The sequence below is a fragment of the Erythrolamprus reginae genome, chromosome 2 (genome assembly GCF_031021105.1).
Source record: "Erythrolamprus reginae isolate rEryReg1 chromosome 2, rEryReg1.hap1, whole genome shotgun sequence".
Taxonomy (NCBI): domain Eukaryota; kingdom Metazoa; phylum Chordata; class Lepidosauria; order Squamata; family Dipsadidae; genus Erythrolamprus; species Erythrolamprus reginae.
The window spans coordinates 248,332,913-248,349,548 of NC_091951.1; the positions used below are offsets into that span (position 1 = coordinate 248,332,913).

Sequence of the window (16,636 nt, forward strand, 5' to 3'; positions counted from 1 at the left end):
GTGTTTCCCAACCTTTTTTGAGCCGCGGCACATTATTCACATTTACAAAATCCTGGGGAACATTGAGCGGGGGGGGGGAGCTAAAACGTTTGGACAAAAAAATCTCTCCCTCCCTCTTTCTCCCTTCCTTCCTCTTTCTTTCCCCCTCTCTCTCCATCCCTTTCTTTCTCTCTTCCTTCCTTCCACTCTTTTTTGCTCTCTTTCTATCTCCCTCCTTCCCTCACTCTGTGTTGCCCTCTCCCTCCTTCCCCCCTCTTTCTCTCTCTCTTGCTTTCTCTCTCTCTCTCTTGCTTTCTTTCTCTGTCTCTCTTGATATCTCTCTTCTCTCTCTCTCTCTCTTTCTCTTTCTCTCTCTTTTTCTCTCTCTCTTGCTATCTTTCTCTTTCTTTCTTTTTTCTCTCTCTGTCTCTCTTGCTCTCTCTCTTTCTCTGTCTCTCTTGCTCTCTCTCTCTTTCTCTATCATACACCATGCCAGCAACAATGGCATCGGGCAGTAGTCAGGGGTGGCAGCAGAGCGGTCGACTGCGAGCACTGACAGCAGCAGCTGGACATGTTGCTGGATGCCGTAGATGCTGGTGCTGCAATGGGCATGGGTGTGGGGCTGGCACCTCCATCCCAGCCAAGCCAGCGGGCCAGTGCCGGCCCCGCAGCGCCAGCATATACGATGTCCAGCAACACGTCCAGTCACCACCATTGGTGCCTACACCCTGGAGCTCCCGCTCGCAGCCTCTGTCCCTCGGTTACTGCCCGGTGCCACTGCTGCCGGCGCCCTCCCACTCCTGCTGCCAGTGCCCTCCCGCTGGGCCCCAAAGGTTATTTGTCACCGGCCCCGCCATGGAAGCTCCAGCTGGGCGGGGCGCTGCCAGTGCCTCCGCCCTGAAGCTCCCGCTCACAGCCACCGGCCCGGCTACTGCCTGGTGCCGCTGCTGCTGGTGCCCTCCTGCTGGGCCCCAAACCTCACCTGCCGTGAAGGAAGGCACGAAAAAGGAGGCACGGAAAATGAAGCTCAGCCTTCCAGTCTCGGAAGCTGAGATTTGCGGCACACCTGACCATGTCTTGCGGCACACTGGTTGAAAAACACTGTTCTAAACAATGGGTGGATTTAGCAGATATCCTGAAAGGGGAGGTAAAGGGAAAATGTGGGATTGGCAGTAGTGAGCGATGCCAGGAATTTTACTCCAGCAACCGCTGAAGGACCACAATCTGACTGTCCCAATTTCAGAGCATTTTTCAAAGTGTGTTTTTAGAGATTGCATTAGTAGCTATGGATCAGTGAAGGGCTACCAAAATTGTTACTACCACACTGTGGGTGTGGCTTAAGCAGGACGCCCTGCATTTTCTTTCAACAATCTTTCAGTGCAAATTGTGCTACCCCACTCTGGGATGGAGCTCCATTTTCGCTACTGAACTGCACCCCCCACCCCCCAAATCCAGGCAGTAGCCCACCCCTGTTATGGATCACTTAAAGTCTACAGGCCTGATCTTGTCTATATTCTATGTGAGGCAAGAGAACAAATGTTTCTTATCTCACCACAGCTGTATTGTTAAAAACTCTGATACTAATGCTGAAATCCAGTTCATCTATTATATTTTCTCCTCCTTGGCTGGAAGAGTGAGTGACTCTCATTCTGTTTTGGGTTTTATTTGTATGGCTTGCAGATAGTAAACAACCCATGGTCAGCACTTACAGTACTTCTTATCATTCATATTCATTTTTCTTCCAAAAGGGTGGCTCAGTTAGCAAGGAATCAGCAGCCAATTGAAAGCTGCCATACCATGGTATTCTTTCTTTCTTTCTTTCTTCTTTCCTTTCTGTCTTTCTTTCTTCTTTCCTTTCTGTCTTTCTTTCTTCTTTCTGTCTTTCTTTCTTTCTTCTTTCCTTTCTTTCTTTCTTTTCTTTCTTTTCTTTCTTCCTTTTCTTTCTTTCTTTTCTTTTTTCCTTTCTTCTTTTCTTCTTCCTTTCTTTCTTTTCTTCTTCCTTTCTTTCTTCCTTTTCTTTCTTCCTTTCTTTCCTTTCTTCTTTTCTTTCTTTCTTTCTTCCTTTTCTTTCTTTCTTCCTTTTTTCCTTTCTTCCTTCCTTTCTTCCTTTTTTTCTTCCTTCCTTTCTTTTCTTTCTTCTTTTCTTTCTTTCTTTTCTTCCTTTTCTTTCTTCTTTCCTTTCTTTTTTCTTTTCTTTCTTCCTTTCTTCCTTTCTTTCTTTTCTTTCTTTTCTTTCTTTTCTTTCTTTTCTTTCTTCTCTTTCTTCTTTTTTCTTCTTTCCTTTCTTTTTTCTTTTCTTTCTTCCTTCCTTTCTTTCCTTTCTTCTTTTCTTTCTTTCTTTCTTTTCTTTCTTTCTTTCTTTTCTTTCTTCTTTCCTTTCTTTCTTCTTTTCTTTTCTTCTTTTCTTTCTTTCTTTTCTTCTTTCCTTTCTTTCTTTCTTTCTTTCTTTCTTTCTTCTTTTCTTTTCTTCTTTTCTTTCTTTCTTTCTTTCTTTCTTTTCTTTCTTCCCACCCACCCTCCCTCCCTCTCTCTTTCTTTTTATTTTAAAATGCACGTTCCTTCAGCATGAAGCATCCTCAACATGTTAGGCCTTACTTTTATATAAATAAGAAATAGGATATACTATTCCCTTCAACCCACTTGCAAAATTATTTCTCAAGTCTGAATTCATATTACAGCCAGAATTAGATGAAAATGTCCCCTTGGAAGAAAAAATCAGTTGCAAGTCCATGTGTCCAGAAAATCGGCCAGTTATACAATTGCAGAGGCTCATCATGCAGGGTGGAAGAGGAATTAGACCTCTGGTGTCTCCTTTTTAGGATTCAGCACAATGGAACCCAGAGATTTATGGTGCCAGGAAACAGAAGACAAGAAGATGCTGGCTTATCTTGATGCCTCCAGAGTGGGTGAGGTAAGACAAGCTTTCTTTGGGGATGTAAAATATGTCAATAGGCCAACAAGGATCATGCACATCCTCTGTAACAGAAATCTCCAACCTCGGCAACTTTTAAGACTTGTGGACTTCAACTCCCAGAGTTTCCCTAGCTAGCAAATTCTGGGAGTTGAAATCCACAAGTCTTAAAGTTGCCAAGTTGGAGACCCCTGCTTTGTATACCAGCAATCCTGCTACTCATTACAAGTAGCCTTTGATTTACAACAGTTCATTTAGTGACCGTTCCAAGTTAGAACAGCACTGAACAAAGTAACTTATGAACATCTTTCATAGCTACCACCTGTATGTACCACCCCATGATCATGTGGTAAACATTCAGATGCGTGACAACTTTTTATAAGTTTTATACTTATAACTGTTGCTGTGTCCTAAGGTCATGTGGTTCTCTTTCACAAACTTTGGACAATCAAAATCAGTGAGGAAGCCAGATTCACTTAACAACTGAATTATTAACTTATTAACTGCAACTATTCATTTAACAATTGCAGTAAGAAAGGTGGGGCAAAACTCACTTAACAACATAAATTTTGAAATTCTCTCTTTGGTCTTAGTTGGAATTCTAAGTTTATGAGGAACAGAAGTGGCATCACAATTAACTCTAGGTGCAAATTATGTTAACTCTAGGTGCAAATTATGTTAATTGGCCCACCCATTTGTACCGCAACTTCCGAACTTGTGGCACTTGGGCAAAGAAAAGTTATGTACACCTGTTCTAAACAGTTTGCATTATTTTAAACCTAGATATTTTTTTTTTTAAACCATTGAATAAATTTCTTACCATGCTTGCATAGTAACATGACCACGTGTTGGTTCCAGATATTCAGAAACATCTTCACAGAGGGTCAGAAGAGAGCTTTTCTGCAGACCTCCTTGCTGGCCATATATGATCCCTTGATGAGGATAAGTCAAGCGGGAATCCTTCTAGTCTATTCCCTCTTGGGGAAGACAGCAGAAATAATGCAAGAATCGGTAAGCTACTTGATTCAATGTATATGTGAGGAAGTCACAAAGCCTCATTCCTCACTCCAGTACAAATAGGCATTGCATGAAATCACTCCTGTGGAACAGAAGAGGATGACGAGTCAAATAGTAACATTGCAAATATTTTAGGTTCTATCAGCACCATTCCCCTAAGGTAGGCCCCCCCAAACTGGGCAACTTTAAAACTTGCAGACTTCAACTCCTAGAATTCCCAGAAAGACTTGTGGACTTCAACTCCAAGAATTAAAGTTGCCAAGTTTGAAGACCTCTGCCCTAAAGAGTCTGAGGCACGTGCTACAGGCCAATAAAATAAACAAATCTATTGATATTTGGTAGGGAAGGTTTGCCTATCTGCCAATAACTCTAAAGTGTGCAATAGGCTTGATATTCCTGGAGGCATCTGTAATATGGCAAATGATTTAGCTTTACTAGATAAGTGGTCAAAGCAATGGAAACTGCAGTTTAATGTTACCAAATATGAAATAATGTACGTGGGCAAAAGTAATCCTCAATCTGCGTATTGTATTGGCAGTTCTTTGCTAGCAAAAACTTCAGAAGAGAAGGATTTAGGGGTAGTGATTTCTGACAGTCTCAAAATGGGTGAACAGTGCAGTCAGGCGGTAGGGAAAGCAACTAGAATGCTTGGCTGCATACATAGAGATATAACAAACAGGAAAAGGGAGATTGTGATCCTGCTGTAATAGAGTGCTGTTGAGACCACATTTGGAATACTGTCTTCAGTTCTGGAGACCTCATCTACAAAAAGATATTGATAAAATTGAACGGGTCCAAAGACGGGCTACAAGAATGGTGGAAGGTCTTAAGCATAAAACTTATCAGGAAAGACTTAATGAACTCAATCTGTATAGTCTGGAGGACAGAAGGGAAAGGGGGGACATGATCGAAACATTTAAATATGTTAAAAGGTAAAATAAGGTTCAGAAGTGTTTTTAATAGGAAAGTGAACACAAGAACAAGAGGGCACAATCTGAGGTTAGTTGGCGGAAAGATTAGAAGTAACCTGGGAAAATATTATTTTACTCAAAGAGTAGTAGATGCTTGGAACAAACTTCCAGCAGATGTGGTTGGTAAATCCACAGTAACTGAATTTAAACTTGCCTGGGATAAACATATATCCATCCTAAGATAAAATATAAGAAATAGTATAAGGGCAGACTAGATGGACCGTGAGGTCTTTTTCTGCCGTCTATCTTCTAAGTTTCTATGTTTCTATGATATAAAAGGCAGTACATTCAGTATGCTAAACAAAGGGCATCAAAACAGCACACACCTTTTTGAATTATCCAGAACCCTTTATCAAATGGAAAACTGAATAAAGGGCAGGAAAAGACTATTGGTTGATACAGAGAGAGAGAGAAAGAGAGAGGGGGGGAGGGAGAGAGAGAGGGAAAGAGAGAGAGAGGGAGAGAGAGAGAGAGAGGGAAAGAGAGAGGGAAAGTGAGAGAGATGTAGTGCTAATTGTGTAAAAAAAAAAGGAAGTGCAGATGCGAAGATTTCATAGCAATTGTAGAAAATGTTAGCAGCAATGATTCAATCAAAAAAAGGTGCAGTTAAATGTGCAAGAAACTTGGGGCTAGAGTGGAGCAGGCCACAAAGTCCAACATTCACGCTCTCTACATCCCGAGATTCCGTACGTGTATACACAAATGCATATGTATTATTATAGCCAATGAAGGGGAAAAGTGACGTGATGACACCCGTCATTGTCCCACAATGATCCTTTGTTTTGGGGTTGGGTTTCCGCTCCCCGCATCTCCAGGCAGAAGACACGGAGCAGGAGATCTACAAGCAACTTCACAAGCTTCGGATTCTCCGAGAGGTACCCGAAGCATTGCAAAACGTTCTCCCAAATTAAGGTAAGGCGGCTGGCCAAGCGGCAGGGCTACAGCCAGTGCTGGGTTGCTACTGGTTCGCCCCATTTCGGGCAAACCGGTAACAGTGGCGGGAGGCTACGCCCACCCACCCGGAAGTCATCACAGACATTCTGCACATGCGCAGAAGTGTCACACACGCATGCGCTCCCATTCCTAAACCAGTAGCAAAGGTAAGTGAAGCCCACCACTGGCTACAACACAAACGTTTCAAGCAGAACAAGATCCCACCACAGCCAGACAGGAAAGTCTGGATTCACCCCTCTTTATTATAGTACAATGATGGCAAACCTTTTTTTCCTCAAGTGCCGAAAGCATTTGCACACGCGCTATTGCACTCGTGTGAGTACCCACACCCATAATTCAATGTCTGAGGAGGGCAAAAACAGCTTACCCTGCCCCCTTCCTCGAGGCCCTCTGTAGGCCGGAAACGGCCCATTTCCTGTATTCTGATGCATCAATTGGCCAATTTTTCGCCTTCCTCAGACTCCAGATGCTTCCCTAGATCCTGGGGAGAGTGAAAATGCCCTCGCCCTGCCCTGGAAGCTAAAAACGCCCTCCCGGAACCACTGCATGAGTTGAAAATCAGCTGGCCAGAGCACATATGCGCACTGCAGCTAAGCTAGGGCAACGGCTCACATGCCGGCAGATTGCCTCCGCGTACCACCTGTGGCATGCGTGCCATAGGCTTGCCATCACTGGTATAGTAAATCGTTTTGCACTCAGTTTGAAGGATTTTGACTCAGAGAACTTCTACATTCCCTTCTATAACTATCTTCTTAAGAGAATGCTGCTGTTACTCTAAAAGAGAGGCTTGGTGGTCCAGCCTGGCATGGGGAGAGCATGTGAGTGACAGGCGTACGCAAAAGTGCAGAACTCAGTTTATGTGAGTGGCGGGCAACCACACAAATGGAGCTTCACATGCAAGTGGAGGATGCTTGCACATTCATATGTAAAGCTCTGCTCATGTGACAAGATCCACTTTGGTAAGCAGAGGGCGCTTGCACGTACACATGAAGCTCCATTCATGTGAGTGCAGCTTCGCATGTGTGTGTGCTTATTCGCCAGCAGTGATGGGCTGCCAAAATTTTTACTGCCACATTGTGTGCATGGCTTATTTTGTGGGTGTGGCTTATGGCCATGTGACTGAGTAGGAGTGGCTTGCCAGCTATGTGACCAGGTGGGAGTGGCTTGCCAATCATGTGATCAGGGGTGGCTTAAAGGTGATGTGACTGGGTGGGAGTGGCTTGCCAGTCATGTGACCAGGTGGGAATGGCTTGACAATCATGTGACCAAGGGTGGCTTAAAGTTCATGTGACTGCGTGGGAGTGGCTTACTGACCAAGATATGTTTTCAAATAGGTGCTTGGACTCTTCTTCAGTTGATTAAATCACATTATTTGAATAGCCACAAAAACGACAAATGATAGCATTATTTGTTGAGGAGCACAATAACAGGGTTTTTTTTAGTTTTAATTATTAGATTTGTATTCTACATTGTTTTTTTCTATTACTGTTGTGAGCCGCCTGAGTCTACGGAGAGGGGCCGCATACAAATTTAATAAATAAATAAATAAATTTTAAGGTTTTGTACTGAGGCCACAATGTTCAGTATGATAACAGATTAGGCAAGTAGCTCAATCTCCTTTAATTGCTATAAAAGTTCAGCTCTAGATAATTATTAAAATGATTAAAGCGTTTTTGGGTAAAAATGTACAATTTAATTATTTTCTATTTTAAAAGCAATTAAGGATCATACTAAGGTACTAGAGAAGGACTGACAATGAAAAAAACTATTAAATATTCAATAAATAGTGCATAAACGTACTCCTGTCCTCCTTCTCTTTTTTTATCCAGGTGCCATGCTTGCGGAGGACTGAAAGAATGAAACAATCAAGAAAGGAGGACAAGAATAGCGGGAGAGAAAGATTTTCAGTCTGTTTTCAACTGTTTCCTGTTGTAGTTCAACTTGTTTCCTCCTCCCATCATTTTTTTTCCCTGAAGAAAAGGGAGACAAACAAAAAAAATCAACAAAAACCCTTGAAGAACCTATAGATTGTTTGCACCCAGAACTAATTTTATGCTGAATCACAGTCAATATAACTGGCACTTAAAAGCACCAGGCAGCATGTGTCTAGGTATGGTGTCACCAGGGGAGCAGTGAATGATGCACACTATATTGGTGCATCGCTCAGTGACTCCAAGCGCCAGAAGCAAATTTCTTTGTATTATTGTTATTATTTCATTAAGCAAGCAAGGTGATTTGTGATTAAATTACTGTATATATTTTTGTGAAGGTTTATGCTTATGTGAGATCTTACCCTTATTTATTTCTTACCCTTACTTTTGAATCAACTCCCACAGACAAAGATTCCAGGGTTTATGGCATTTCATAAATCCTTTTTTCTTACTTATTATTATTTATTGGATTTGTATGCCACCCCTCTCTGTAGATTCGGGGCGGCTAACAACAGTAGTACAAAACAGTATGTAAATCCAATACTAAAACAGTTAAAAAACCCTTATTTGTAAAACCAAACATACATACAAACAAACATACCATGCATAAATTGTAAAGGCTTAGGGGGAAAGAATATCTCAGTTCCCCCATGCCTGACAGCAGAGGTGGGTTTTAAGGAGCTTACGAAAGGCGAGGAGGGTGGGGGCAATTCTAATCTCCGTGGGGAGTTGGTTCCAGAGGGCCGGGGCCACCACAGAGAAGGCTCTTCCCCTGGGTCCCGCCAAACGACATTGTTTTGTTGACGGGACCCGGAGAAGGCCCACTCTGTGGGACCTAACCGGTCACTGGGATTCGTGCGGCAGAAGGCGGTCTCGTAGATACCCTGATCCGGTGCCATGAAGGGCTTTATAGGTGATGACCAACACTTTGAATTGTGACGGGAAATTGATCGGCAACCAATGCAGACTGCGGAGTGTTGGTGTTACATACAATACAAATACTTAAATTACTTAGATTTACAAATAAATATTATTATTTATTGGATTTGTATACTTACAATACTTAGATTGAGAAGGTATTACAGTCAGCCAGAAAGAGGTCACAAAAAGAACCAATGTGACCCCTACATTACCAGCCAGCTGCAAAAACACAGAACTGCTTTCCTCTGCTGTTCTCTTTAAATTGCTCTCATTTCTGTTACCCTTGGCATATATCAATATGAGCAAAGGGATTTCTGCAAACAACTTCTGGCTGTTGTAAATATTTATAGTCTGCAGCATTTGCCCATTGCCCACAATCAATTGCCCATAGATTACTTATCATTCTAAGTGGAAAATGAAAGAGTCACAGAGAGAAAGGTAAAGGTTAATGCTCTCAGCCATGGTACATGCCCAGCTTTGCCCTCTGAAAAATGATTAGAGGCATCTTCTTTTTAAGGGAAAATGCGGTGGGTCTCACTTTCCTGTAAAGCAGAGGTAGGGAACTGTGACTCCTTTATGGTTTGTGAACTTCAACTCCAGAATTCCTGAACCAATATAAAAGGGCCAGAGTTCCCCACCCCTGCTCTAAAGCAATGGGAAATAATTAATAGCATTATTATAAGAGTATTGTTTGACATTATTGGCTTAAAAGTGAAAGTTTTAGCTTGACTTAAACAGCTAAGAATGATTTAAAACTTTTTCACTCAGGGCCTATGAATGTTTTGAAGACCATGTCATGGAGAGATGGCCAACTCTCTTCTCCCCATTTTGACAGACATATTGGTTATCCAATGAGGTGCATGTGAGAAAAGGCCTTCAATATATGTTTTAAGGAGTAGCTGCTACAATTTGACTGGAATCTATAAAGGTTATTAAGAGATTGTTTCATTTGTGATTACCTTCCCCAGCCTCATTACTGTTGGGGACAAATGAAAGATTAACAAAATATTATATACTGTATATTTTAATGTCATGTTCACAGTTTTTTTTAAAAAAAATTCTCATTAGCTAGCATTTTATTAGGTTTAACATTTTGTCAAATATTGCAAGTATGAAACATTCTCACAAGTTATACCAATAGAAAATTTACATAGCTGCCTTGGGTTCACTATACAGTGATCCCTCGATTAGCACGGTCTCGATTAGTGCGAAACGCTACAACACGGTTTTTCACAAAATATTAATTAAAAAATACTCCACGGTTTTTTTGCTATACCACGGTTTTTCCCACCCGATGACGTCATACGTCATCACCAAGAGTCACTTCTCTGTCTCTTTCTCTTTCTTTCCTGTCACTATGCTTCAATCATTTTCTCATTTCTCTTTTTTTCTCCCCTTTTTTCTATCATTTCTCTCTCTCTTTCTTCCTCTCTCACACTCTCTTCCTCCCTTCTCTCTCCCCCCCTCCACTTGCCCACGAGAAGAAAAAAAGCAACCTCTGCCGGGCAGCTCCCCTTGTGCCCCCGCTTTGTGCCTGCCTCTTTTGGGGATTTTTTTTTCTTTTCTTTTTTGCGCTGGCGGCGGGAGCTGTTGGGGAGGGCTCTGCCGGGAAGGCCTCTCAGCTGCAGAGCCGAATGGGGGCGGAGGCAACAGCGGAGCCCGGCGCTGGGGCCATGCGAGGCTGTTCATCCAGGGGGGCGTGGACTGGCAAGTCGCCCTCCTTTCTCTCTCTTTCTCTCTCTTATACCACACCGGTAACAGGGAGAGAAAGAGAGAGAGCGGAGGGCACCTTGCCGGTCCACGCCCCCCTAGATGAGCGGCTCCGCATGGCCCCAGCGCCGCCCAGGCAAAGGGGAAACCCCAAGATCGCTTGCCGCTTGCCGTATTGCAGCGAAGGAGGCGAAGCAAGGCTCCAAGCTGCAATACGGCAAGCGGCAAGCGGCAAGCGATCTTGGGGTTTCCCCTTTGCCTGGGCGGCGGGAAGACCAAGGGAAGGTTCCTTCAGCCGCCCAACACCTGATCCGCTCCGCAGCGCGGCAGCAGCGAGGAGCCGAAGATGGGGTTTCCCCTTTGCCTTTACCCCATCTTCGGCTCCTCGCTGCTTCCGCGCTGCGGAGCAGATCAGCTGTTGGGCGGCTGAAGGAACCTTCCCTTGGTCTTCCCCGCCGCCCACACGCAAACTCCACCATCTGCGCATGTGCGGCCATGAAAAAAATGGCGCGCATGCGTAGATGGTGTTTTTTTACTTCCGCACCACTATAACGCGGAAATCGATTAGCGCGGGAGGTCTTGGAACGTAACCCCCGCGCTAATCGAGAGATCACTGTACAGGTATTAGGTGACTATGTTGCTCTTTAATTATTAAGCTGATTAGATTGGATCATAAACAGTTTATATATGAGCTCAGTAAAAGATTTATCCATCTAGCAAGCAAGATTGTCCTAACTGAGGGAATGCAATCCTTTAAAATAGTATTTCTCAAAGTTGTCTCTAAGACACGTGGAGTTCAGCTCTCAGAATTCCCTAATTGAGATGCTGGCTGGGGAAGTCTGGGAGATGAAGTCCACGTGTCTTAAAATTGCCAACAATACTGTTTTAAAATCTTGATAGAAATGCTCCTTACTGTAAACCATAAGCATAAGAGGATTACAGATGGCATAAACCTGGCCTCTTATTCGTTTTTTTAATAATGGTGGTAGAGCAACTGACATAGTTATTTGCAATCTGAATTGTTGGAAGCAAAAATAAGTCAAGACATTTTATACAATGTTCTATCCTAAAGCCACATAAATCAGTGTGCTTATTTCATGATGAAAATCTAATTCTTTACTGGAACATCAAAAGATCTTTCTCTATTTCTTCATTAGAACACCCAAATAAACCGATCTTCAAGGAAGTACTGTAGACACATACCAAAACATGAAAAACCCCTTCAGGGGAATTCCATTACTCCTAACAGATTCCAAAAGCAGATTAATAAAACAATAAGTTACTTATTGAAAAACCACAAATGTCTGAGGTCATCGAGCAAGTTGAGCCCACATCACAAGAAAAACAATTGGGCAATTAGTAATTTCTAGAGATTACCCTTACCCACCATCACAACTTCTGCAGAGTTCACAACTATCTATCTGTAGCTCATTCTTGGAAGTGATCCTAAATAAATATGTCTATTTGGATAAACAAGAATACTCCCCTCTAGCAGAGCCCCAGTTTGATGACTCCAACAAATGCTGAGCTGTAGAATTTAGTTTATTGGAGATATGACATAAATCGTTTTTCCTTCAGAATATTATCCCATTCTTAAGCGGACAGCGAGCAACATATTTTAAATTTGCTTCCAGGTCAGATATATTTCTAATATACTGCATATGAAATACCTTTAGCTTGGTTTATTTTAAATAAAGGATTATGCTGTAGCTAAATGGATATCACCTAAAAACATGAGTCTTGTTTTAGTCATTTCTAGATGTTGATCAAAATGTATGGCAGCTACCCTATTAGTGGGTGAGTCTAAAAGGAGGACTTATTGTCTTCCCAACATAATTGTTGGGTGATCATTTTGTCTACAATTTTATCATTTTGGGTAGTTTACAGCTGAGGTTTAGATTTAGATTTATTGTTAGAGTTGGAAGGGATTTTATAGGTAATCTAGTCCCCCTCACAACCAGGTGTACCTACACCATTTGTTGTGGTTAGCTCTGGTCCAGCTCCTGCCCCAAGGACTGTGGATGTGGGGGAGACATCCACATGCTGCAGGCCTCTCCCCCCCCCCCCCCGTGGAATCTGCTGATGAAGGCTCCTCTGACCAAGAAGACATGAGTGACAGGGAGGAAAGTGTGGCAGACAGCTCAGGAGATCAATTATCTAGCTGCTCCTTGGATTCAGAACAAGAGTTAATGATACAGCCACGCATGCGGAGAGCGATGCATAGGCAACAACAACTGAGAGATTATTATCAAAGAAAATGAGGCCACCTGTGGTTGGGTGGGGCTGTGGTGATTAGTGAGGCTGCTATAAATAGCAGCCTGTGGGTTTGGCCATTGTGGAGGATTATCTGATCGTTATTTCGTGACTGCTTTACTGACTTTGACCTTTTGTGTGCTGCTTTTTCCCCGCTTTGAAACTAAACCAGAGCAAAGTGTGTTTCACTTTGTGAAAGAAGGACTGTGAATTGCCTCACAGCTGCAAGCTAAGTATCACAGAACTGATAAGGGACTTGTCCAAATTACCAGTTTGTTTGGAGACGAGTGCTCTTTGCTATACCAAAAGAGGGCTTAGGTTAAGTGAATTTTCCTTATAAAGAACATTGTTTTGAATTTTCAAACGTGTGTGTGTCTGAAATTTGTACCTGTGAATTTTTGGGAGGAGTCTACCAGAGAGCCCGACAGAACACCATTTGAGCCAGATGGCAGTCCAATCTCCCCTTGAAGGTCACAAGTGTTGGAGCTCTCACATAACCTCCGCTGGCAAGCTGTTCCATTGGTTGATCGCCTCACCGTCAGAAAGTTACTCCTCACTTCCAGGTTGAATATTTCCTTGGCCAGCTTCAATCCATTATTCCTAGTTTGGCTTTCTGGTGCCATACAGAACAGCCTGACCCACTTTTCTCTGTGGCACCCCTCAAGTATTGGAACATTGCTATTATGTCACCCCTGGTCCTTCTCCCAGTGGGTTCCTCCCAGTTTGGACCAGTTCACCCAAACCAGTAGCGACCCACTGGTGACATCACAATGATACTATGGGACTAGTTTGGTTGGGACCAGTTTGTGGGCACCACCATCTTTTTTTTAAAAAAATTCTTAAATTCTATTCAAAGCATGCAGAGAAGCTGAGTTTCCGGCACTGTGCATGCGGTCGCCATTTTGTTTTTGGCTTTAAAAAAAATCTTTCAGCACTGCACATGTGCTTGCTTGCTAAACGCATGCATGTCCACATGGTGCGAGATAACTGGCAGTGAGATAAGTTAGAGCCCATCCCTGGATCAAAGGTCTCTTCTTCAATAAACTATGGATCAGCTGGCCCTATCTAAATTTAAAAAGGATTCTCCACTACTAGTTTTAAACAGTAATCTTGCTTTGGGGCATCTGGACAACTACAATTGTGATAAACCCATACTCCTTAATGATCACAAAAGCATCTGGTAAACTGACCCATGCTCAGGGGACTGAATAAAGAGAATGTGCTTTTAATTTCCTAAAAAAGATACTCCAAGATAATCCTATTTATGCCATGACCTAATTGATAGAAAATGCAGTGGGCCTTTAGAAGTTATTAAATGGTACATTTAGCTAACAGATATTTGCTTTTAAATAATCTGCCATTTAATGATCCTCCATATTCTGCAAAACCAAGCGGGAAGAACAAGGAGATTGTATCTAACTCAGTCAAAACAGGAAAGCCAGATAATCTCTCTCTAACCATCCTCTCTGTAATGAATCGAGCATGTTTTGAAAACCCAAAATCACATTCAAATACAGGTAACTTGTTTAGGTAGGATAACTATTCATTTTTAGAATTCTACACACCTCAACCTAAATATCTGCAAGAAAGAAGCAATGGTGAAATATGGCAAAAACCACTCAAATTCAATACAGGATTAATTATGAAAGACTGAGGTTTGTGTTCTATTGTCACAACTTGTGTTTTATCATTTTTGTGTCATCATTTGTATTGAAGATCTGTGTCTGCCGATTTCTCCTCTCTAATATTTTATTTTTCCAATGAAGTATTTATATTTATTGATTTGGCTTACTTTGGTTCTACAAAGCAATTTCTCATAAAAACATTCCTACATGACAGACAAATTCTCAGGTTGAGACAGTCTTCAGGTCTGTTAAGTGACGTTCAACGCAGGTTGGGGCAGAGAAATCCAATGCACTTTCTTTTCAATTGTTAGGGCCAACACCTGGCTCACTTACAGCAACCAAACCACTTTGAAGATATAACATTATTAGCACGCAAAGAATAAAGCAGCATGCACTGGACTCACAGCAAAATATTGGCAACTTGGTTGACTTAACACCACTTTGTGTTCCTAAAGCTAGTCTAAAAGGAAATATCCTGAGTAGAATAGCTAAAATTCCCCTAATTGAACAGACTACAGAGGTGCTTGATTATTTATTATTATTATAATTTATTGGATTTATATGCAGCCCCTCTCCAAAGACTTGGGGTGGCTCACAACATATAAAATATTTAATACACAACATCTTAAATCCAATTAACTAATTAAAAGAACTTACTCACCCACCCCAAAGATCATAAAAAACAATCATTGGTGCAGCCTATCGTAAGTACGTTTTGCTAAGTATTTCTACTATTACTACTGAAGAAAGGGATCTAGTTTTTAACTACCATTTTCAGAATTTGTAACATATTATTGCAACTTTTGCAAGGCTGTATTTATAATCATAAGTATTGATACATAAATTGTGATAGCCTTGAGAAGCAGCCTGATCCAGACTTGGGTATGAAATAAGGTTTTTTATGGAGCAAATAGATCACTAAACAAATAAAAAATAATAAATAAAAAAGAAAAACACAAAACTTTTGATAATTGTTTAGGGGATAAGGTATGTGTAGAACATAATTATTTTTTGTCAATTATTTTCATTAGATTTTTGAAGAATTCACTGTGTGCTGCCAAATTGTTATTCTAAGAAACAGAGGTGAACCATCCCAATCCCATGTTTTGAACAAGAAGTCCTTGCAGTTCTATTATTTTAAAGCCATTGTGATCTTAACCTATGGTTTCAATGTAAGATTTAGTTTGAGTCTCTGGTAAGTGACTTGACTCTGAAAGTATATGGGAATCCTGCCCCCCCTCCTTAAAAAAAGAGAGGGCAAAGGATTGGGAAAGTTTTAATCTTTCCTTATAGTTTTTCAGTTTATTTTCAAAAGCATTGTACATATGTATTGTTTTCTGGTCATGGGTTCTTCATTTTTCTATCACTAAAAAATACCACTCCCTCGGAAGCAGTATTCTTCAAGGTACCTGTTTTTCTTCTTGTTTGTTTTCTTGGAAACTAAGAATGATTTTAATACATTAAGTGTCTGTTCAATTCCTCCCCTCTCAATTTAGTGACAATGGCTGTGGGACATCAATGGAACACTGAATTAAACTTTCTGTCTTTTGCACAGTTTTCAAAAATACTCTGGCAATGAAGGTCATTTTTGTTTTCCTTTTTAAGACCAATTCCTTTAAAACAAATACAGATAATTTAATTTAACTGATTTGACTTCTATGCCGCCCAATCCTAATGAGATTCAGGGCGGTTTACAACAGTAAATAATACAATATAATAAAGTCAAATATTAGATAATAAGAACAGTAAAACACCATAATGAACTCTCCAATAAATAAATACATACATACAGTGTTCCCTCTAATTTTTTTTTGGGGGGGGGCGGCGGAAAAGTATAGTGTCTGAGCGGCAGTCCCTTCGGGACTGGGCGGCACAGAAATAATAAATAAATAAATAAATAAATAAATAAATAAATAAATAAATAAATAAGCAAGCAAGCAAGCAAGCAAGCAAGCAAGCAAGCAAGCAAGCAAGCAAGCAAACAAACAAACAAACAAACAAATAAAAAACCCACCCTGTTTTGCCTCAGAGAATTTCAAAATAAAATACTGTACTGTGTGTCTATAACAGTGAGCTCATAATAGGGCAACTCTATCAATATCAAAATGCCACTTAAATACTTGAGCTAGTTTCAAACTAGATTTTGATTTTCTTTCTCTCTTCCTTACTCACATTCTTTTTCTTTCTCTTTTCCTTCCTCTCTTTTTTCTATCTGTTTCTCTCTCTTCCTCTCTTCCTCTCTCTCTCCTTCCCTCTCACTCTTTCCCTCTCGGCTTCTGGGCAGGTTTGGAAAACTCTTGAGTTGATGATGATTTTTAAGTGAGCGATTGCTCACTGCTCAGCTTAGAGGGAACTATGCATACA

At 41.4% G+C, this 16,636-nt stretch overlaps 1 protein-coding gene across 1 annotated transcript in view; it reads left to right on the plus strand.

Moving 5' to 3' along the window:
- Positions 1–8,088, plus strand: part of LOC139159548 (maestro heat-like repeat-containing protein family member 1) — a 35,787-nt gene extending 27,699 nt beyond the window's left edge. Inside the window, exons 10-13 of the mRNA XM_070736858.1 lie at positions 2,799–2,890; positions 3,749–3,901; positions 5,698–5,790; positions 7,662–8,088. Coding sequence (XP_070592959.1) covers positions 2,799–2,890; positions 3,749–3,901; positions 5,698–5,790; positions 7,662–7,859 — 536 coding nt within the window. The 3' untranslated portion in view covers positions 7,860–8,088. The remainder of the gene's footprint in view (positions 1–2,798; positions 2,891–3,748; positions 3,902–5,697; positions 5,791–7,661) is intronic.
- Positions 8,089–16,636: the final 8,548 nt, after the last annotated feature.